Genomic DNA, 24,724 nt, shown 5'->3' with positions numbered 1-24,724 from the left:
TACATTTTCCACATTTAACTTAAATGAGAAAGAAGAAGTCCTACTTATCTTCCCAGATTTGCCTCAAACTTGCTTTGGGACCACAGGCAAATAATTTTATTACTCAGTACTTGCATTTACCATCTCAAAAGTGGGGATTATAATATCCCACTCCATGGAATTAAATTCACCCCAAAGAGGAATGCCAGATGGGTGTATAAATGCTAACAAAAATAGAAGATGTGATTCTAGTGAAAATTTATCAAAGGAGAGGAGTTGTAGGACACATTTATAGTAGTTATATTGATGATTTAGATATAAAAAGTCACAGCATAATAAAGCAATTGGAGGAGCAAGGAAGAAATTACCTTTCCAATTTGTGAAAAGTTTATGACTAAGAAAACAATAGAGAGGAGACAAAAGATAAAATGGATTGTTTTTATTATGTGAAATAAAGATTTTGCACAAACAAATCAAATGCAATAAAAATGCAAGGAAAACAAGTGGGGAAAAATCTTTGTAAAAGATTCTCTGATAAAAGTCTCATTTCCAAGATATATAATCAATTGGCTCAATTTTTAAAGATAAAGGTGCATTCCCCAAAAGATAGACAATTTTCAAAGAAGAAATCTAAGGTGTCAGCAATCTTATAAAATGCTTTAAGCCACTAATGATTAGAAAACTATAAATTAAAGCAATATTGGGGTTCTACTTCACACCTATCAGACTGGCAACGATGACAAATGAGGAAAATGAAAAATGATGAAGGGTCTGTGGGAAAACAGATATTTAATTGCTCTATTGATGTGAATTGGTCCAGCTGTTCTGAAAAATAATTTTAAACTATGCTCAAAAAATTAACATTGTGCATACCCTTTGACCCCGCTATACCATAATTAGCCTATAACTTAAAGAAATCAAAGAAACCGGATTCATATATACAAAAATATAATAACTCTTTTCATAGTTGTTCCGGATTGGAAACTAAACAACTCTTCTATTGAGGAATAGCTAAGCAAATTGTGGAATGTAAATGTAATTGGAATATTATTATAACAGAACAGATCATGAAATGGACAGTTTTAGAGAATCATGGGAAGACCTTTTTGAACTAATTCAGAGTGAAATGAACAGAACCAAGAAAGCAATGTTTAAAATGATGGGCACATTATAGAGAAAAATGACTTTGAAAGACTTTAGAATACTGATCATTACAATGAAAAATAAGTCCAAATGAGTGAAGATGAAGCATGGCACTCACTTCCTCATAGAGATGATGAACCCAGAATGCAGATAAGGACATGAATTTTTGCCGTAGCTAATTTGTGAATTTATTTTGCTGTACTAAGTTGATCTGTGTTATTTTTTTAATGGGAGGGACAGATTAATTTTTAAAAACTTGTTAATTAAAAAATAAAAATGATAAATTTAAAAATATATAATAAATGTAGTGAAAAGAATTCTGTCTTTAAAGGAAACAAAAGAAATAAGCATCCCCAAAAATATTCTTTCTGAAGCAAGGGATGGATGTCATTTTTCTAATTCTGTATAGAATCAGAGTTCGTCTCCCTAATCAAATTATGAATCAATATAGTAGCATCATAAAATAACAAGGACCTTAGAGGCCATTGAGTCTAACCCCTCCTCATTTTACAGGTGAATAAACCAAGACCCACAGAGTTTATGACTTGCTCAGGGTCACATGGCTAGTAAATGTCTGAGATGTGATTTGAACCCATATTCATAATCCCAAGTCCTATCTATAACATCTCCAATAAGGGGTTATCCAATCTCTCTTTAAAGATCTCCACTGAATTGAAGCTTATTTCCTATTCCACTTGTGAATAACTAATTATTAGGAAGTTTTTCCTTATATTAGCCCAAAGTCCACTGTCACTTTTCTCTAGTTTTACTTTCTATGGCCACATAAAATCTATTTCTTTTGTATCCAGTAACTTAAATATTTGAAGACTTTTATCATGTGTAATTTCAACTTCTTCCTCTACTCTCTGATCTTCATCTTCTTCTTTTCAAAGCTAGTTCTTTCATCCAGGATTCCCATATTTTCAGCCACCTCACTTTGCTAGTTATCCTCTTCTAGATATTTCTCTAACTTGTCAATGTTCCTTCCAAAATATGTTGCCTAAAGCTGGACTCAATAGTACAGATGTGTTCTGACCATGACATCTCCTAATGGGCCTATCACCTCTCTCCCTTTAAACCAGATATTCTTAATTTGGGGTTATATGGTCTATGAGTACTTTGGTAGGTTCATGAACTTGAATGGGAAATAAATTTACATCTTTATTTTAACAGAAATTTAGCATTTCCTGTTTTTTATTTCTTTAAAAAAAACCTTACCTTTTGTCTTAGTATCAGTTCTTTTTTTTTTTTTAAGGTTCTTACCTTCTGTCTTAGAATCAATATTATTTATTGGTTCCAAGGCTGAAGAGCAATAAGAGCTAGGCAATGGGAGTTAAGTGACTTGCCCAGGCTCACACAGTGAAGCCTCCAATTTCCTTTAATTATGAATTAAATAAAAATCTTCAGAGTTTCCATAAGCTACGCTATTTTGCCAAAGGAATCTATGACACAAAAAAGACTAGAAATCCCTGCTCTGGATGTTAGATTTTTTTTTTTAAATCCTTCTGTCTTAGAATCAGTACTAAGCATTGGTTCCAAGCAGAAGTGTAGTTAGGGCTAGGCAATGGGGGTTAAGTGATTTGCCCAGAGTCACACAGCTAGAAAGATTCTGAGGTCAAATTTGAACCCAAATTGGAACTCCTATCTCTAGGTCTGTCTCTACCCACTGAGCCACCTAGCTGCTCCAGATATTAGATTTCTTTTTTTTTTTAAACCCTTAACTTCTGTGTATTGGCTCCTAGGTGGAAGAGTGGTAAGGGTGGGCAATGGGGGTCAAGGGACTTGCCTAGGGTCACACAGCTGGGAAGTGTCTGAGACCAGATTTGAACCTAGGACCTCCCATCTCTAGGCCTGGTTCTCAATCTACTGAGCTACCCAGCTGCCCCCTATTAGATTTCTTTTAATAAAACCTAAAATTAAAATAGCTTGTTTGATGATAATATGATCATGAAAACAATGATGACAATTACTACCAATAACAAAAACAAGGTAGTATTTGTATAACACTTTAAGATTTGCAAGGTCCTTTCCAAATATCTCATCCTCACAATGACCCTGGGCAATAGGTGCTATTATCATCCCCATTTTGCAAACGAGTAACCTGAGGCAAACAGAACTTATGAGACTCACCCAGGACTATACAGCTATTAAATGTCTGAGGTCATATTTGAATTCATTTCTGGACCCCAAGTCCAGCTTTTCATCCACCACACCACCTAGTGCTTAGACTGCCCACAGCTAGCTCATCCTCTGAGGCTTGTGGTCTGCTAGAAGCTGTTGGCCTTTTTCATATAGGCTGCTTTCTGGCTCTATGTATTACCATCCTGATATGATTAAGAAGGCTATGATAGAGATGAAATAATAAAGATGGAAAGGAGCTTCTGGAGGAGAGAAGTGGGATGGGCTGACCTGTATTTTAAGCAAATCACTTTAGATTGGTAAAAATAAAAAGTAAATGAACCTAAAAATAAATAAATAAGAAAATCTCTTTGAATTGGGAATGAATGAATGAATGAATAAGAAAATCCCTTTGGTGACTGAAAAATGGGGGCAATTTTGATATAAAATTAAAGGGGAAATTTTTAATGTTTGAAAGAGGGAAGGGAAGAGGCTTGAGGCAGGGGAACCTCTTAGGAGGCCATCGAGCTAGTCATGGATGGTAATGAGGGCTTGAGTTAAAGCAAGTAGAGAATGGGACTGAGCAGTGTAGATTTGGCAAGATTTGGTGCTGAACTGGCTATCTGGGCTGAGGGAAAATTAAAGGTAAACTCTCCGGTGACTGGAAGGTTGCAAAACTGATCACCCACTCATCGCTGATAATCCAAACTGAAGGGCAGAAACTTTGACGACTCTCCCTATGAACTTGAGGGTTGTTAGAGAAGGCTCCTCATACAGCCAGGTACAGAGATGTGGGTCAAGGCCAGGAAAGAGAGAGCTGCTTTGGAATCCCTCTTGTTCTTGTCTTCTTGGCCTCTTGGTTCTGGCCTCCAATGTCTCCTGGCTGACCTTCCCAAACCCCAGGAGCTGCCCAGAGCATTATTGTGCTCCGGAACACAAAGTGAGCCAAACGGGCTGATGGAGGCAGTTTGTGGGGTAAGGTTTCCTGTGCCCAGAAGAAAAACCTCCTAGTGGAAAGAATGCAAGATTTGGAGATTTGAATTTGAATGCCCACCCTGCCTCTTCATTATCTGTGTGGTTTTTAACTGTATTTCTCTGTGCCTCAGTTAACTCATCTGTAAAATGGGGACCATAGACAGAATGATCTCTAAGCCCCCCTGTAGCTATAAATCTATGCCTCTGAAAATCAGAACCCCTGTTTCACACACTTTCTCATACGAGGCATTTGGATCGATGATAGCGCTTGATGCTGCACAATACCTGATACATAGTAAGTTCTTAAGAAATGCATAACAAGGGGCAGATAGGTGACTCAGTGGATAGAACACCAGGCTTGGAGATGGGAAATTCTGGGTTCACATTTGGCCTCTGACACTTCCAAGCTCTGTGACTCTGGACAAGTCACTTAACCCCTCTTCTGCCTTGGAAGTAATATCGATTCTAAGACAGAAGATAAGGGTTTAAAAAAAAAAAAAAAGATAAGGATTAAAAAAAAGAAGACTGGACTGCTTGAGAGTTATTTCCCAGAGGCAGCCCAGTAAAAGCCTGCTGTGTGGTCTCCCTCATCCTGTCTGCTCCGCACACACTCACTGTCTCTACTCTAGCCCAGCTCTGCCAGTGCAGCCTTTGATTGACGTCAGAATTCTGAGCACTGGAAGAGACAGAGCTTGTAAAGCTCACTCGGTCAGCAGCCTCCCAAAGGGTAGGGCAGGCAGTCCCGCCGGGCTGCAATCTGAGAATGTTGCTGCTCGTTTGGTTCCAGCACTTCCGAGTCTGCCACCCCCTCTTGGGACTTTCCGTGGCAAAGATACTGGAGGAGCTGGCCACCTCTTTCTCCAGTTCATTGTACAGATGAAGGGCACTGAGGCCAGCAGGGTGAAGCCCCGAGTCACTGTGAGTGTCTGAGGCTTGATTGGAACTCATGGAGATAAATCTTTTCAGCCCAAGCCCAGGTCTCTCTCTCCATTATACCGCCTGGCCACCCTACCTGTTTGATTTAAGTTTCCATTTTACCACGTGCACATGGATCATCCTGCTTAGACCAAATCAGTTTTTGCAATCGTTTCATTCCTTGGAAACCCTTTTTTTTGTGGGGGGGAAAGATTGGAATAGGGGAAAGATTGGAAAAAAGGATGCTGCACCAAGAAGTATTAACTAGGCTGGTGCTGAGCCCCTCCTCCCGTGTCTGGTTAGCTGGGCAGCCTCGCTTAGTAGTACTCCTTCCCCTCATCCACCTCTGCCCACGACATCCGCCATCTCCGAACTCTGCATGGACTGGGGCCTCACCTCTCTCTGGCGAGAGTCCTCTTTCTCTTCATCAGTCTCAGCTCAGCCCAGTCAGACAAGAAACTATTAAGCGCCAGCAGGTATAGGGCGCAGTGCTTGAGGCAGAAATACAGAGAAAGACTATTATTGACCTCAAAGAGTTTACAATCAAATGAAGCAACACTCTGAGGGAAGCTGAAATTCAGAAGCATGGCCAATGGGAGAGCACTCCTTCTGTGGAAGTTCTGTGAGAAGCTCACGGCTGCCCTCCGTGAGAGAAGCTTCTGAAGCAGAGGACTAATGCCTAGTGATTGCCAGAGTTGATGGGATCTTTCCAGATGAAGAGTTCCCGGATTGGGGGATGGAAGTTGTGGAAGCTTAGTTGCCACCTCCTACATGAAGCCTTTCCTGATCTCTCTTCCTTTTTTCCTTCCTTTCTTCCCTCCTTCCTTCTTTCCTCCTTCCGTCCTTCCTTCTTTCCTTTCCTTCCTTCCTTCCTTCTTCTTTCCTTCCTTCTTTCCTTCCTTCTTTCCTTACTTCCCTCCTTCCCTTCTTCCTTCTTTCCTTCCTTTCTTCCCTCCTTCCTTCCTTGTTTCTTTCCCTCCCTTCTTTCCTTCCCTTTAAAGACCTTCTGTCTTAGATGTTGATATTAATTATCAGTTCTAAAGCAGAATTTTGGTAAGGGCTAGAAGTTTGGGGTTAAATGACTTGCCCAGGGTCACATAGCTAAGAAGTGTCTAAGATCACATTTGAACCCAAAACTTCTTATCTCTAAGCCTGGCTCTCAATCCACTGAGACACTTAACAGTCCCTAATGAAAGTTTAAAAATTGCTATGGTACAAACCAGATGCCACAATGCTTTATTACTAATAATCCAGCAAGGAGAGGTCTAGAACATATCAGGCACACACTTTCCTTTCTTTTTGCCCTCACATATGAATCCTCATTTCTTGTGGCAACATGATTTATTGTGGCCTCCTTCAAGGATTGTACCTCTTCTCTCCTGTCCTAAGCCATCCCTATCACATAGTTAAATGCTTGAGATTTTGCTTCAGAGGTTTACATTATGCCTGCATGCATTGCTAGAATATGGAAGAACCATGAAGTAATTATAATCATTTTCTTTTTTTTCTTTTCTTATAAAATAGTTTAGCTTTAAGGTTCATTAACAATTTCCCTTTATACTTAAAAATCTTGATGAACAGTCTAGAACAATCGAGTCAATAGATATTTATGAACCACTTAATACTATGTGCCAGGCAGCATGCTAAATTCTGAAAATACAAATATGAAACAGCGAAGTCTGGCCCTCAAGAAGCTTACAATTTAATGCAGGAAGAAAACCCATAAAAAGAAGCTGATGGGTAGGGACAGAAAGAAAGTTACCAATACTGAAATATGGTTGATAAAGCCATAAGAGGAATGAAGACATGATGAGCCTTGGTAGTTTCCTTAAAATGGAGATTCTAGGAGGAATCCTCCAGAACAAAGTATATTTGCAATGTAAGAGCCTAAGAGTGAAGTAAATTTCCAGGTGAAGGAGCTGCATGACATGCTAGAGAAAGTACAGAGACCCAGGAGTATTCTTCTCCTGGAGGTGAGGACATGGCTGGACTGAGCTAGGAACTTTCTTTAATAAAATTAAACAACGAAATTAAATTAATTTACCAAGAAAATAGCGAATGAAGACAGACTAAATAAATTGAATTTATTTAATGAAGAAAAGAGAGAAGGGAAGCAGTGACAATATTCAGGTATATTGGATGGATTATTGTTTGAATTAGAGAAAAGCACAAAAGAGAAGTTTTAGTTGCATTAAAAAGAATTTAGGTTACACACTAGGGATATGATTCACTGGGATATATTATCAAGGGAGAATGTACCATTTCCTAATTTAGAAAATTTTAATAAAATGGGAGAAAGCTGTCTTTCTGGGACAGTTTGAGTGCCTGGAAGCAGGGAGTGGACTAGATTAGTACTTCCCAAACAAATATTTGGTAACATAGGAGGATATCAGATCCCACACTGCTGCTGATTTTTTTCCCCTGTTCTAAATGGGGCAGAAGTGTGCTGGCCCACTTACTGTTGCTCTTGTTTCCCATGTTTGTGCCTTATCTTAGGTAGTCCAATTAGTCTGGGACATATTCGACTTTGTGGATGTTTTGGCCCTTCTTTAGAAAGATCCATACTGAAATAGGTTTTGAACAATGATACATGTAAAACCCAGTGGAATTGCTTGTCGGTTCCAGGAGGGAGGAAGGAAGTGGGAAGGGAAGAAAACATGAATCATGTAACCATGGAAAAATATTCTAATTTAATTAATTAAAAAAAAGAAAGAAAGATCCATACTGAGGTGAGTCCTATGTCTTCACTGACCCCTATTTAATATTGGGCAATTTTAGGGAGAGAGTACTCAGCCAGGATTGGATAGGGCATGTTCACTTATCATCTCTGTTTTCAATGTCATCCCAATCTCTCTAGGTTTGTCCTCAAGGTGGGTGTTTATTTTTTAATTAATTTGTCTTTAATTAATTTATTAAAATTTAAAATGTATTAAATATTTAATTTAATTGGTTTTATATCACCTACATTCTCCAATGTATCCCTCCCTTTACCCACTCTTGAGAGTTATTCCTTATAAGAGAGAAGAAAAAGAAGGGGGAAAAACACTGAAAAGATTTAACAAAATTAACCAACATATCGAAAAAGTCTTGCGTTATCTGTAACATTCTATATCCATAATTCTTCTCTACTAAGAAGGAAGTAAAGTACCCTTTTATATATTTTCTTTGAGGCCAGTTTTGGTCATTAAAATTTCATAGCTTTTATTTTTAGTTATTTTATTGTTATTTCCATTTACACAGCTGTAGTCATTGTGTATATTTTCCTGATTCAGCTTCATTACATTAGTATCAATAAATCTACCTATGATAAATATTTGTTATATTTATCATTTCTTACAGAATGTAATATTCCATTCTATTCCTATGCTACAGTTTATTTAGTCATTCTCCTATTGAAGGGCATCTATTTTGTTTCCAAGTTCTTTGCTCCTATAAAAAAATAGTGGTAGGGTTCAAATCTGGCCTCAGTCACTTCCTAGCTGTGTGACTGTGGGCAAGTCATTTAACCTCTATTGTCTAGCCTTTATTGCTCTTCTTTCATGGAACCAATACACACTATTGATTTTAAGGTGGAAGGATAAGGATTTTTTTTTAAGTACTTCTATAAATAGAGTGTTTTGGTGTGTTTCATTGACCTTCTTGGTGCATATGCCCAGCATTAGAATTTCTGGGTCAAAGGAGATAAACTTTTTTAGTCTCTTCATAAAATTACTAATTTCTTTCCAAAGAGGTTGGACCAATTTACAGCTCTAAAATCTGTGCATTAATATGTCAGTCTTCCCACAACCCCTCCAACACTGACCGTTCCTGTCTTTTATCATCTTGGTCAATTTGCTCTGTGTGAGGTGAAAATTCAGTTATTATGGTATATTTCTCTCTTCTAAACATTCATTATTGTCAGTGTGTTTAGAAATACTTCTACTGAGTAATAGTAAAATAATAATAATTAATAATAATATAATAAATAAATAAATAATAAAATATGATAAATAAATAATAGTAATAATAATAAAATAGTAAAATAGTAAAAAAAAAAACAAACAAAAGCAATGTGTTCTCAAAAGCTGTGTATGATAGCAAAGCACAAGCTAGTTTCATGAGAATATAGGATTAAGAGTTTTAAACTCTGAGGACCTTAGAAATCCTCCTCTAGTTTAAGCCCCTGGTTAAGTGAATTCAACAAGGTTCTATCAGCTAGAAAGGCTTTGAGTATAGCCCCAGAGAACTGATGTAAATCACATTTCTATAGTGTTTTAAAATTTGCAAGCATTTTTGTGTAAGATAATTTTATCTAAATATCATTTTAGTCAAATGTGGGGAAATTCATTACCAAATGAATTGCTGAGCATTGAATGATTTTGAGGGGATTATAATAGTTTGTGAAACCATCTACTAAGGAATGGAGAACTTGAAATCTGCTTTAGCGGAGTTCATACCACTGAACTCATTATATTTCTTTCCCAAATTTTCCCTTCCTTCTAACTTCACCATTCTCTCATTCACCCAGCAAAGAAATTGAGGTGTCACTCTTAATTCTTCACTCTTTCTTATGTCCAAAATCCAATCAATTGCCAAAGCCTGTTGATCTGATTTTTGCAACATCACTCATATATTTTCCCTTCTCTTCTTTGCCATTGCTGCCATATTGGTACAAGCATGTCATGCTTGGACTGTTTTAGTAATCTGCTGATTGCACTCCCTGTCACAAGGCTCTCCTCAATCCAATCCATCCTCCAATCAGTTGCCAAAACGATATTCCTAAAACCATCTGAACATGTCACCCTTCCACTCAACAAACGCCAGTGGCTCCCTAAAACTTCCAGTATCAAATATAAAATGCCCTTCACAACCTTTCCCCTAAGTTTTCCAGTTTTCTTCCACCTTATTTCTCCATGTATTCTATGAGCCACTGGCAATGACCTCCATGCTGTTTTCCCCCCACAAAACACAACATTTGTCCATGGGCTAGCCACCCCCCCCATTCCTGTAATTCTCTCCCTCCTCACCCCCATCTACTGATTTCCTTATCTGTTTGCAAGTTCCAGCTAAAATCTCACCTTCTACATGAAGCCTTGTCTGGTTTGCCTAAATATTAGTGCCTTCCTTCTTTGATCATCTAGAATTTATTTTATTTATATCTTCTTTATACATAGTTCTTTACATGCTATCTCTCCCAGTAGACTGTGATCTTGAGAGCAGGGACTGAGTGTTTGTTTTTAAAAATAATTTTGCCTTTTGTATTCTCAACATTTAGCAAAGTTCTTGGCACATAGTAGTTACTTAATAAATACTAATTTACTTAACTTGACCACTGAAGTCTTATCTTTTATATTTTTAAATTTTCTTGCAGTCACTCTCTTTAGTTATTCTAGACATATTTAATGTTATTATATATTAAGTTTTTAAAATGAAGTTGAGTAATTTCCCCCTGAATCTGTGTAAGAACTTGAAATTTGTGCCAAGTTTATATATAGTCTTGCTTTGACCTCTGAGCTACATTGCAGAATAACTATTCCTACCTGATAATGACCAACTTGTAAAATTATTCAAGCAATCTGAAATTAAAGGTTGTCACCAAAATAAACAATCTCAACATCCCCCAAAAGAACTTCAGAAATATTTTTTTTGCATTTTCAAATCTTTGATTGCTTTTCTTTTCTCATTCTATTCTCTGCATAAGTGCTAACCTCTAATATTTTCTGTCAAGCTATTTTTATTTTACTAACTTATAGAAAATAAAGTTTACATTTTTATAATAACCTATGACATTTTTTCTTCCTCATTCCCATAAAAATTAAGAACTCCTTAAACCAGTTAGCAATTTTAGAATTCAGGGAATTGGGGATATCAGAATATCAGATAGCTTTCTTGTAAGCCCTGCTTCTCATAACTTTTCTTTCCTCACTAATGGAACAAATCCCAAATGTGTTGATCTTTAGCCTGAAAGTCTATTAATTTAGGCTAACTTAATTACATCATAGAATTATAGTTTCCTAGAGCTGTGAAATGAATGGATAAACTTTATTACTGTTTGCTATTTTTTGAGTTATTAATGCTTTTTAAAACTTTTTAAAATTAATTTTTAAAAGTTAGTCTGTATGGCATCATCATTGTGCTTATTTGGAAAAGTAGGTTCTTTTCAATTCCTTCTTATTTAAAAACACAGGATATGATAATGTCATTAAGATCAAAAAAAGTTTAGCCTATGAGATGTTCAAACAGATTATGAGATGAAATTCAAAAAAATAGCAAAGAAGATATCAAGGCATTTGAAACACTGATTTGGAGCTGATGCAACAGGTTCCCTTTGGATCAATGTAGTGTCTTCAGCTCTGGCCTGTGGCTAAAAGTCTTAGAATATCCTAGCTATCAATTTAATAGAATGACATTTGCACACAAGTACAGTCAAGACTGATTTAGATGAGTGATTTGAGATTTTTGTCCTTAGAATCTATCCTCTGGGTAAGGTTTCAGAAGTTTGGTTCCAAACTTCCCCACTAATTTGTGGCAGATCTTTAAAATGTCTCCTGGGCAGAACATGGTTAGAAACCTCTTTCATAAAAATGAAGAGACAATTCAAAAGCAACAGTCTAGAGCTGAAGATACTACATTGATCCAAATGGAACCTGTTTCATCAGCTCCTCTTTTAGTGCTCCAAATGCCTTGAACCCTCTTTGCTATTCTTTTAAATTTCTTCATAATTTGCTTGATTACCTCATGTGCTACACTTTTTTATTTTAATGACATTATCATACTCTGTACTTTAAAAGAGGAGTGAATTGAAAAGAGCCCACGTCTCCAGGTAAGCACAATGATGATGCTATGTATAGTGCCTAATATTTGCTTGTAGCCCTACCAATGCATTGCTTAGAGATGAAGTCAGCTAAAGATATTCAATCTAATTACTTCCACTTCCTGCTTTTCTGCTTCTGGAAAACTGTGTCATTTGCACATTCAGTTTATTTAGATGAGAGATGCCCTTCTCTTTTATGAAGCTTAATGGCTTATTTAATGGTAAATCCAATTCTTATCCTGCTTACTCAGCAGTAGGTCCATTTATAAACCCAAGTCTAGCATTTCCTTGAGACTTGGAGCCTATACAAGCCACTTCTTCTTCATCAGCCTCAGTTTCTCTGTCTGTAAAATAAGGTGGACTGAGGATAGTGAACTAAATGATCACTAAGATCCCATGTTCAATGATTCCTTTCTCATCCTGCTGGTTAGAAGCTACTCTCCTAGGATATTATATTTTTACTTGACTTTCGTCAAGATGGAATAATATTCTTAACCAAGGCTTGTGTTAAATTATTCATTCCTCTCTTGAAGTGATTTCTACTCATTTCCCTTTTCTTTTCACTTTTATGTCCATAAAGTTGATGGGTTTCTTAAGTTCAAACTCCATTTCATTACCTCATTTGATCATGTTGAGCTAAATCTTGAAGGAAATGAGTCATTCTAAGGTTTGGGGATGAGAAGAGAGTGCATTCCAGCCTGGACAGAGCCCATGTAAGGTGGTGGAAATGGAAAATGCTATGTTGAATTCAGGGAACAGCTAATAACCTTGTTTGACCAGAATGCTGAGTGTCAAGGGGAGTAGCATGAAATAAGGTTGAAAAAGTAAGCAGGTACTAGGTTGTAGAGGCCTTTAAATACCACCTTGTAGAACCCCTTAAGATTTTTATTTAGGGGAGTGATATGATAAGACCTGTGTTTTGGGGAAGATGGTTTTTGCTTGGATGAAGAATGCACTGGAGAGGGAAGATCTGGCATCAGGGAGACCACTTAGCGCTGTGAACAGAACAGAATGGAGACAAGAGATATAGATAGAATCAATAATATTTGGCAACTTCTTGGATATTATGGATGAGGGAGAGGTAAGAGTTAAGGATAACTGAGATTTCAAAACTAGGTGATTAGAAGGATGTGACCTTTAAGATGGAAAAATGTGGAGAAATAGTGAACAGGGTATGGTTCTAGCTAAGATACTGGATTTGAACTCTTAACAATCCACTCCAAATAACTTTAAACTACTCAAATTGAATTTTGGAGTAGCAGAACCAACAAAGGTCAGGGTGATACATTTTTCCAGTCTAAAAATTTTCAGGAAGTCAGCAAGAGAAGCCTGTGACTCCAGGTGGAGGCAACAGGAGTAGCAGCAGCTTTGGAAGCTCTCATCCCAGAGACTATAAGGGGGTTAGATAACTGGTGGGAGATTACAGGGTACTGTTTGCTAGTACTGGGTACAACTGGTGCCAACTGGAGGCTCTACTGACTATATACGGTTCTGGGTCACAGCTCCAGGGCAGAGAGGAGCACTGGTGGTTGGTCCCAAGGATTAAGAAGTTTAAATTAAGAATAGTGTTTGCTAGCATTTGCAGTGGCAGGAAAACAGAACACCTGGTTACAGTAGCAAGCTAAGAGAAGCCTTAGTGCTTGAACCTACAAGGGACCAGGGACTGCTCCTGGGTAAAGACCAGAGTACAAACCAGGAGAGCAGGGATCATACCTCACCCAGGAAAATACCTTCATGGAAGCACCAAAAACTTATGGATCCCTAGAACTAGCTCTTAAAACAGCAGCACCAAAAAGCCTGAAACTTGGGGCAGTGCCTCCCCAACCCCAAGGAAGCAAAAACAAACCTAACCTTAATATAAATTTCAGAACTCAAGAAATCAGCTAGAAAAAATGAGCAAACAACAAAAAAAGGAAGTTAACCATAAAAAGCTATCACAGTGGCAGGAAAGACCACGAGATAAGATCAGAAGACAACAGAACCTACCCAATAAAACTGAGTATAATCCTTTGGGGAGAAAATGGGTATTTAATGAAATAAAGGATTTTTTAAGCATTTCTGATGAAAAGTCCAAATCTGAATAGAAAATTTGACATTCAAACACAAGACTCAAGAGAAGCATAAAAAGGTAAACATAAAAGAGTAATCATAATAGACTCAATTAAATTAAACTGTTTATATTCCTATACGGGAAGATTATATATGTATGTAACTCCAAGGAATTTTATCATTATTAGGGCAGTTGAAAGGACTTTACATAAACTGAAGACATAGGTGTGAGTTGGTTATGTTGGGATGATCCACAGAAAAATAGAGGATGAGAAAGAGAGATGTGCTAGTAGAAGGAGGAAAGGAGTGGTGTAATGGGGACATTTTTCTCACTTAAAAAGGCAAGGAAGAGCTTTTCAGAGAAGGGGGAAATGGGAGAGGGGAGTCAGGCAATGCTTGAACATCTCATCAGAATTGGTTCAAAGAGGGAAGAATATATAAACACACTCAGATGTGTATAAAAAACTAATTTATCCAATAAGGAAATCCGAGGAAGAGTATAAAAAAAGGGAGGATGATAATAAAAGGACAGATTAAAGGAGCCAGAGGATAGAAGCAAAATGGATTTTTTGAGGAAAGATGGGATATAAAAAGAGAGAGGTAGAGAAGAAACAGAAGAAAATAACATGGAGCAAAGTTGTGAGAAAGGAGTGAATGCTGATTTTTGCCCAAAGAATTGCAGCTCAGACCCTTTCATCTTAAGATATGAAAGTATTTAATCAAGGATATTGCAGGTAGTGTAGCCAGGGCAATAGAAAAAGCCAAAGCAGGGATTTCAAGTCACTAGATTTATTGTAGATTTGAATATTGCCCTCCTCTTGTCCTCAAAATTTTCCTCCTTCCTTCAGATTATTCCTCCCATGGGAATTCCAGGAGAAAGGACAGGGAAAGAGTGCAAAGATCCCCAATGTATATGTGTGATATTCCCTCCTGTTTCCTGTTTGTCAGACTTTTGAGGTTGTTTGGGTGCTTGGATGTCCTTGCTCAGCCTTGCAAACTCTTATCAAAGCAGATAAAGTCAACATCCTTCATGTTAGCTCAGGTGCTCATTCTCCATTCAGGCTAGGAATGTCAGGCAAACCCTCATCAACTGAGAGGAGGGCCATAGGATTGGCTATATCTGCTAACTGGTAAAAAAGCACAAGACCTCAAAGCACCATTAAAAAAATATTTCAAAGAATTCTTTAAAAGCACCATTTCTCATAACCATATCACATAACCGTGGATGGGAATAGGATGAGCTCACCCATAAAATAGAAGTGAATAGCAGAATGGATACCAACAATATGTTGTTTACAAGAGACACACTTTTAACAGAAAGACATACAGTTAAAGGGCTGATATCATGTTTCAGCTAAACTGAAAAAACAATGGGAGGCAATCATGATCTCAGACAAAAACAAAACCAAAAAAAAGCTCTAATTAAAAGAAATAATCAGGGAAACTATATTTTTCTAAAAAGTCCATAGATAATGAAGTAATATCAAAAAATTCTATAGCAACTTTCTCTAATAAAAGCCTCATTCCTCAACTATATAATAAGTATAGAACTAATTCAAAGTTATTCTAAAAGTAGCCTTTCCCCAGTTGACAAATGGTAAAAGGAAATGAGCAAGTAATTTTCAGAAGAAAAAATCAATGCTATCAGTCAGTCATTTTTCAGTTGTGTCCTATTCTTTATGACCACATTAAAGATTTTCTTGGTAAAGATACTGAAGTGGTTTGCCATTTTCATCTCTAGCTCAATTTATAGATGAGGAAACTGAGGCAACATAATTAACTGACTTGTCCAGGACTTGTCCAGGGTCACACAGCTAATAGTTATCTGAGGCTACTGAATTCAGGAAGATGAGTCTTCCTGACTCTAGGCCATCACTGTGTCCACTGTGCTACCTAGCAACCAAAAAAAAAAAAGCTATCTGTAGTCATAAAAAAAATGCTCTAAATCATTATTGATTAGAGAAAAGCAAATAAAAACAACTCTGACATACCACTTCACATTTATCAGAAATGAATCCTCCAGAGACAAAACTGATTAACTTGGAGCGCAAATTAAAGTATAATTTTATGGCTTTATTTTTTTTTAATGACTAATATGAAAATATGTTTTGCATAGTTTCACATGTATATTGACATATTGTTTGCCTTCTCACTGGATAGGGGAGTAGAAGGAAGAGCAAGAATTTGGAACTCAAAATATAAAAAGAAAAGGTGTTTTAAATAATTTTTTTAAGAAGAGCAAGAGAAAAAATAAGTAATACATTAAGTAATAATTAGACACTTTTAATCAAATGAGGTATATAATATTTGCTAAAAGTTCATCCTTTTACCATAACCTTCCAAAATATGGAGGACTTGCCTTTACCAACTATTCCTCTATATGTAGCCTTTATTCTAAATCAATTGAACTACTTGCCATTTCCCAAATATGCCCACATTCACTTCTGTGCTTTTTTTTTTTCACTCCATTCCCTATATTTGAACTTCTAATTCCTTCTGTTGAACTACCCATCCTTCAAGATCCACCTCAAATGCCTTTCCTTCTGTGAAATTCCCATCCTTAAGCTATTCACACTTACAAAAAGCATTCATATTTGGGAAGCAGTCCCTGATTCCCCCATCTCTTCTCACTTAGTCCTTCAGCCACCAGTGATCTCTTCCTTTGAACTCTGATTGTATTTAGTCTTAGGGTACTATTCACATATTATCTCTTATTAAATTCATTGTTTACATGCTTTATATTCTATATTATAATACATCTTAGAACAGGAATTGTGTTTTAATCTTCTTTGTATCTCTTTGTGTCTTGCAAAAGTGGTTTAATGATTCTTAAATGAATATGTGTCTTGTAGAGCAGAGATTTCAAAACTTTGGAAGTTATAGAATCATAATATTTAAAAGGAAAATATCCAGACTTTACTGATCAAGTAGTTAAGTCTGAGCAACATATTTGGGGTATATCTAGATAAATGGGCTATAGATGGATAAATGTGCATCATGAATCCCCAGCTTTAATTTAATCACCTTTAGGATACAGAATAGTATATGTGTAAATGGTAACACATGCACCTATATATTACATGGTAATGAAACAAAATATAGAATAGTTTATAGATAACAATCCCATTTTAAGTATCTAAAACAATTAATAATTATTTTAGCAAATAAGTAAATATAAATCTGGTTATGGAAATTCTAAGGTTATGGCACCCTTTTATTTTATTTTTATATTATGTCATATCTGGGTATCAGTAAAACAAAGTGATAAAATTGTTGCCTGTGTGAGCACTGTTCCTTTTCTGGTATTATCTGTCATTGATTGCATTTAGCATCATTTGGAATTCTACAGGGTGAAAATGAGAAATGAGAGTATAGTCTGTAGAAAGAAAAGAAAAAAGTACCCCAGGAATAACATCTTTACTTTTTATTTCATTCTCTTCCTCTTCCCTAAAGGTAGGCTTAATAGAACATAGGTTGGGTCAGGGAGGTGTCAAGTGAAATGAAGCACTTATCCTAGGGATGTGATGACAGTTTCCATTGTTAAACGAAATGCCTTAGAAAATCTGAAAGGTTCCAATGTGAAGATAAGGGTGGAATATAATGCTTTATAAATGATCAGATATATCCTTTGACATATATATATTTTAAATATTATGATGTAATAAATATTACATATTTTTTTAATAGATTGATTACTCAAAGCAATAAAAATGGCCAGAGGATCAGTATCCGAGGAAGAAATGGCAGACCTCAGAGAAGCTTTCTCTAAAGTTGGTGAGTAGAATTGGTACAGAAAACATTTTAGGGTCTAATATTGCATAGTAATTCTCTAGCACAGTTTCATCAAAAACAAAGAAATATGGGCACACTAGAAGAGTACAGGAAAAAAACAAACATAAGAACTATTAGGAAGGGCTAAAGGTGCTAGTTTCCATGAGGAGATTACCTTCAAAACCCGTCTCCTCTCCCTGGCTTAAATTAATCCTTCCTCTTCCCATCTCCATTTGGAGGCTGGGAAATCTCCGAGCTCCTAGTTCAGACCCTCGTTGTTGTCATTTCTCCTGATTTTCTTTTACTGACATCTATTCTCTTTGCCCCATTTCTCTCATTTTCCTAATACCAAATCATTTTATATCCCATTCTGCTTTAAAAAAAAAAAAAAGATTCCCCTTTGGTTGACTCTTTTCTTCTTAGTTCTAGATCTCTTCTGCCTCTCTGACTCTTAGAATTTCAACTTCCATATGCTGGAACTCGGGTCTATTTTCCCCTCATCTTCCTGAAGTATCTAGTTTGGTACCTTCAGAGTTCTGAGTGATTGTATGATGTACCTTATCAATGATAAGCTGCAGTATTTTGTTGGGCTTCAAGCCTTTTTATTGTGGCAGGCTCAGATCCTGGGGCAATTATCTCCAGTACCCTGCTACTCCCCATTTCCCATGCATTTTTTTTGACATATTGAGTATTGTTGGTTTAAATTTGGAAAGGCAGCATGATACAAGACAGCATGATGTGTTAGAGCTCCAAATTTGGCATCAGAAGACCTGAGATGGATGGCTAGCGTTACATACTCTCTTAACTGTGTAATTTTGGGCATGTCAATGGGGGGTGGGGGGTAATAATTGCCTAGCCAATCCTCATAGGATCATTATAAGGCCCAGTAAGATAATGTGTAAAGTACATGAAAATTATAATGGACCACCACTACAAATGCTAACATGTTTATTATTTCTTATTTACAGATACAGATGGCAATGGGTACATCAGCTGCAATGAACTAAATGACTTGTTCAAAGCAGCTTGCTTGCCCTTGCCTGGTTACAGAATAAGGGAAATCACAGAGAATCTGATGGCAACTGGAGATCTAAACCATGATGGCCGAATCAGCTTTGATGAGTTTATCTCGGTGAGTATGATATTACTTTGGGAAATATAAGATGGGGGATGACTTTTTCAAAATAGAACTTGTAGGGGCAGCCAGATGACTCTGTAGATTGAGAGCCAGGCTTAGAGATGGGAGATCCTGGGTTCAAATTTGGCCTCAGACACTTCCTGGCTATGTGACCCTGGGCAAATCACTTAACTCCCATTTCCTAGTCCTTGCCACTCTTCTGAAGCCTTGGAACCAATACACAGTACAGATTCAAATTCAGAAGGAAAGGGTTTTAAAAAATAGAACTTGTAATATTATGATATCTCAAAAGAGCAGTAAGTTCATTATTGCAGAAAGTCCCTTAATTAAGAGATTCATCTCCACCTTATTAGTGAGTCTTCAAGGCTTGTTATGGTTAAAGGAATTTAGAAGATTGGTACCTGATCTTCTGGTGATGAGTCTTTCTGCCACTTAGCTAGAGTGATCTTTGAATGATGGGGTCTTTCCTCAGATGAACCTTCCCAGCTTGAAAAAAGCTACCAAGGTTTATGCTCCATTTGATAGTGCCTTCCAAAACTCAGGATCACCTCATACCACCATAAGCCACAAGAATAGGGCTTTAGTGGAGCGTTTTCAGTACATGGTCAGAACAGATATGGTTCTCATGCTACAACAATACTCTCTTCTTTTTCCAAAATCTCCTGGCCACATCTTGTACTTCTTTAAAAGCATACTGTTTTCACAGGTGTTTCATGGGTTAAAAAGCACAGAAGTCGCCAAGACCTTCAGAAAAGCCATTAATAAGAAAGAAGGGATTTGTGCTATTGGTGGTACCTCAGAACAATCCAGTGTTGGGACACAGCATTCCTATTCAGGTAAATTCATACTGCTTACTAATAGAAGAGAAAGATTGCATCACTGATATCCATTTTACCTCAAAATCCCCCCATGAATTAGCTTATTTAGGGAATGATTAGAAAGAAGCACAGAGAATTTGAGTGGCTTACCCATAACCACATAGCACTCAAGGAAAGAAGCAGAAGCAGAGCCCCTAAGATTCACCCTATAAGCATTAGACCATATTTCTTCTCCTGTGCCAGAAGCAATATTTATTTCCTCTCACTAAATGTTCTTATTGAATATCTCTGTCTGCCTTCAAGTCTATTTCCAGAGCGTATTGTGACTTTGGGTAAACAGAAACATTATGGCTGTTTACAAAAGGAACCAAAAGTTTTAGAAGGTAGTGAGGTGGGAGGGACAGACCAGATGACCTTCTGAGGTTTGTTCCAACTCTGACATTTTTTGACCAGAGTGAACTTTGTTATTTATATTGGAGTATAGTTGTGCAAATGGATAAATGTAATCATTGACTTGCAGAGGAAGAAAAATATGCCTTTGTTAACTGGATAAACAAAGCCCTGGAAAATGATCCTGATTGTAAGCATGTCATCCCTATGGATCCGAACACAGATGACCTCTTTACCGCTGTTGGAGATGGCATTGTCCTATGGTAAATAATACTTCCTCATTGGTTTCTAAAAATCTCTCTCTCTCTCTCTCTCTCTCTCTCTCCATATATATATACACACACACATATATATATATGTGTGTGTGTAATATAAGCACACATTTGTATATACAAACACATGTGCATATATGTACATACATAAATGCATGTATTTACACATATGTAAATATAGAACATGAATATATTCTGGTTTTAATTTCTGGAGTAAACTTGATTCCTTTTCCCTAGTCAATGGTTGATAGCTCAAGGGCTCCAAACTAATTTTAATAAAAGTCTAAACCAAATACAATTAGGAAGATAAATTTTTTGTGGATTCTATGGCCCAAATAGAAATTATTTGCAGATAATCTGCTATTTTGTGTCATCTAAACATTCCCTGTTATTGGTACAATAGTAATATAAAATGGGAAATAATAATTGAGAGGAGTCATTTGCACATTTCATCCTTTTTTTTTTAACCCCCACCCTTCTGTCTTAGAATCGATACTAATACTTGTTCCAAGGCAAAAGAGCAGTAAGGGCTCTTTCAACTTAACTGAAGTTAAGTGACTTATCCAGGTTCACTTAGCAAAGCAGTGTCTGAGGCCAGATTTGAATCCAGGACATCCTGTCTATTGGCCTGGCTTTCTATCCACTGAGCCACCTTGCTGCCCTTGAACATTGCGTCCTTAACCTTGTCTTTAGAGTTAAAGAACTCAACTTTGTGGCTAAAACGGGACTTTTGCTTTGTATGTACATGGCATATAATATCTACATGCATTTAGGGGAAAAAATTAATCAAGCAAATTGGGAGAAAGTAATAATCCCCAAAGCATGGGAAGTTTATCCTAGCACACAATTGATTTATTTACCTGGAAGACTGATTTGCAAGTCTTTCTTAGAGTTGTTATTACTGTTATTATTATAGTTGTTATTATTATAAACCAAGACAGTAGTCTAGCTGTAGTCTAGGTTTCTCCAGGGTTTATTGGTATAGCTAAGTTCTAATTAAGCCTCTGTTCTTCAGGAACAAAGGTGTGGTTCCTCTGTGTAAATTCGGTTTTAAAAATTTAGGGTGAAAATTCAGGTTGAAGAAGAAAAAGGATAAAGCCATCTTGTAGACTCTCCCACCACCCAGAACCACTGCCTTGTAGTATAGATTGAGACAATTAAGCGAGTATACTTTTGCCTATTCACATTAATCAGGCCCTGCAGCCATATCTCTATAACTGCTCTATCCCTCATATTCTTCTTCCTTGGTGGAGTTGAGGTAGCTGTGGAGGTCTCTACTGTGCTGAGCATGTCCAAGAGGCAGAGAAATTATCATTAAAATCCCTTCCTGGCTTGCCTCAGTAGTGCTTTAGGAAAGGAGTGGAAATATAGTTAAAAGCCCAAAAGATATAAAACTGCCAAGATTGCTGTGGGTTGTGTGTGGGAGAGAGTGTGTGTGTTCATATAACTGTATGCGTCTTTGTATAAAAATAGTCTGGGGCAGCCAGACGGTCCAGTGGATAAAGCACCAAGTCTAGAGGTGGGAGATCCTGGGTTCAAATGTGGCCTCAGATACTTCCTAAGCTGTGTAACTCTGGACAAATGACTTAACCCCAATTGCCTAGCCCTTACCTCTCTTCTGCCTTGGAACTAATATTTAGTATAATTTTAAAACAGAAGGTATTTTAAAAAGTATCCTTGCCCCTAGCTTTATTCAGCAAATAATTTGTTGCTGATAGAAAAGTTTTCAAGAAACTCATCTAATCAAAAGAACATTTCTTGCTTTTTAAAAAAAACTAATATTTGAAAATATTTTTATAGAAACAGAAGATTATGTTTTGTAAGCAAATTTCAAGTGTCTGATATGGTGTATGAAGTTTTAAATCATGTCACTACTATTTTAATAAATGTATGAAAATGAATCCATGAAATGAATTTATCCAAAGTGAGGTTGATCTAAACTTATTTGTTGTATGGAAAGTCAGCATTATGATAGTATCCCTTAAGAACCCAATCCAAATGTTTTATTTTAACTTAATATCACATCATTCATTAAGGACATTTTCATTTGTTTAGCCATCATTTAAATGAAACATCTAAAAACTGAGTTTATTTTCACCCTTCCCCTGACCCTGGCCTCAATCCAATACTCTTTCTTGGCAGGCTGACTTCTATTACTGGTATCACTAATTTCCCAGATGCCCAGAGTCCAAGCCCAGTCATCTTTGACTCTGTCTTCTTTGACTTCCATGTCCAATCCACCAGTTATCAAGCTCTGCGATTCTTCCATTGTTTTTCACATCTTTTTTCTTCTTCTTCTTCTTCTTGTTCTATCATAGACCAGTGATTATGGAATCTTAGAGTTGGATGAAGCCTTAGGGAGTATTATCTCTGTTAGCTTCTCTCCCTGTGCAACCTTAGTGTAGACACTTACAGTCCCATCCAGAGTGGTGTGTTGGAATAAATCTTGCATATAGAGTAAAAGGACATGGGATTGAATCCCTCCTCGGACACTATCCCTATGACCTTGTGCAGATTCCTTACCTTCTCTGGGCTTTAGTATCCTCATAAGTAAAATGAGATAAATCCATGATCCTATGATTCTGTAAGGAACTCAAGACTTCATCTAAGAGAGCTACATATTATTGGAACATAAGCTCAAGCCTCTTATCATTTCATATAGGTATCCTTTCAATAATATTCCAACTAATTGCCCTGTCTTCAGTCTCTCCTTGCCTTGAGGATTACCGCCAGATTCTTTTTCTTAAAATATCACTTTGACCATGTCCCTTTTCCTGATTAGACTCATTCAGTGACTTATCTGTAGAATCAAGGTCTAATTCTGGAATCTTTAGATCAGTATTCAAGGACTTCCACAATCTTACTTTAATTTTTCTTTCTTTTTTTTTCTTTTTTAAACCCCTACTTTCTATCCTAGTAGCAACACTAAGCAGAAGGGCAATGGTGAGGCAAACAGAGGTGAAGTGATTTGTCCAGAGTCACATAGCTAGGAAGCATCTGAGGTCAAATTTAAACTCAGATCTTCTTGACTCCAAGCCCAGTGCTCTTAACCAACAAGCCACAGCTGCCTCTATATAATATAATATGATATAATATAACATAACAATATAACATAGCATAATAAGATATGCTATACTGTATATGATAGAGCAGAACAGATTAGGACAGAAATAGAATAATAAGTACAAGACCAAGGATATTAAAGAAATTTGTTCAACTTGGTATATAGAGTTTGACCCAGACAACCAAAATAGAACTGGGCAGTTCCATTAAAGGAGGCTAGGCACTACCTTCTCAGTGTGTAATTCTTGGAGAATGCTTAAATCCTTCCATTACTTTCCTCATGAAGCTTTAATGCTCCTCTTTAGACCTGCAAATGAGAGAAGTGGGTGCCCTATCTAGACTGAAGACTTACAGAGTAACTAGTTCTCTTTACTGGCTTTCTTTGTGAAGAAATGACTGATGGAAAATGACTGAGCAAATGAAGAAGTATGAGATTTGTCTTGGGCATCCTCAGCATTTGCTGATGTGCTAAGAAAATTCAGAGGTGCAAGCACACATGAGTGTGTGTGTGTGTGTGTGTGTGTGTGTGTGCATAAAATGCATTTGCTTCCTCATTCCATGTCCAAAGATGCTGACATATTCAGCTATCCTCCTTCAGATGTACAAAGCCTAATGCCTATTCTGGGTTCATTTAAATCAAGATAACCCTCTTTGGTTTCACATTTAAATTCTGGGCAACACAGACTAGGAAGGAATACAGGAACAATCATTTATAGAGCACCTACTATATTCTAGATATTGTGCTCGCACTTTACAAATAGTATCTAATTTGATCCTCACAACAACTCTGTGAGGTAAGTGCTGTTATTATTCCCATTTTATAATTGAAGAAACTGAGATGAAATAACTTTCTCTGGGTCACACAGCTAGGAACTGTCTACAGCAGTGATGGCAAACCTATGGCATGGGTGCCAAAGATGGCATGCAGAGCTCTCTCTCTCTCTGGGCACTTGGCTGCACTCCCCCCCCCCCCCATCCCTGCCCCTAATTCATTACTAGAAAGAGAGAAGGATTTGAGTGGAGCTGTTCCCTTCCCCCTCTATCTTGCCTGACATTTTTTCACATCCTCTGCCCTCTGCCCAGCAGTCAATGGGAGCACCCAGACTTAAGGTAGGCAGCTCACAGGCAGCAGAGCTGGAGGAGAGCAGAGCAGTTGGGCCACTCCCCTCCCCCTCTCTATGCTGCTGAAGACTTTTCTCACTTCACCTGCCCCTCCATCCAGCAGCCCAATGAGAGTGCTTCCTCCCTTCCCTTTGTAGGGTAAGGGGGTGGGGGGCACCAGGCACGGGTGGGGGGTGGT

The 24,724-nt window shown here is 37.3% G+C and overlaps 1 protein-coding gene across 2 annotated transcripts in view; it reads left to right on the top strand.

Moving 5' to 3' along the window:
* The window catches only part of LCP1 (lymphocyte cytosolic protein 1), a 61,913-nt gene that overhangs the window by 9,793 nt on the left and 27,396 nt on the right, over window positions 1–24,724 (top strand). Inside the window, exons 1-5 of one of the 2 annotated variants that reach the window (XM_044668220.1) lie at window positions 15,611–15,637; window positions 17,707–17,746; window positions 18,712–18,875; window positions 19,588–19,717; window positions 20,220–20,352. In XM_044668220.1, the coding sequence (XP_044524155.1) occupies window positions 15,611–15,637; window positions 17,707–17,746; window positions 18,712–18,875; window positions 19,588–19,717; window positions 20,220–20,352 (494 nt within the window). Of the gene's footprint in view, window positions 1–15,610; window positions 15,638–17,659; window positions 17,747–18,711; window positions 18,876–19,587; window positions 19,718–20,219; window positions 20,353–24,724 lie in introns of those variants that run through there. The other variant, XM_044668218.1, reaches the window with a different exon arrangement.

The sequence above is a fragment of the Gracilinanus agilis genome, chromosome 3 (genome assembly GCF_016433145.1).
Source record: "Gracilinanus agilis isolate LMUSP501 chromosome 3, AgileGrace, whole genome shotgun sequence".
In the NCBI taxonomy this organism is placed as follows: Eukaryota; Metazoa; Chordata; class Mammalia; order Didelphimorphia; family Didelphidae; genus Gracilinanus; species Gracilinanus agilis.
Note: the sequence above shows the minus strand (reverse complement) of the source record. Positions and strands in the feature narration are given on the sequence as shown.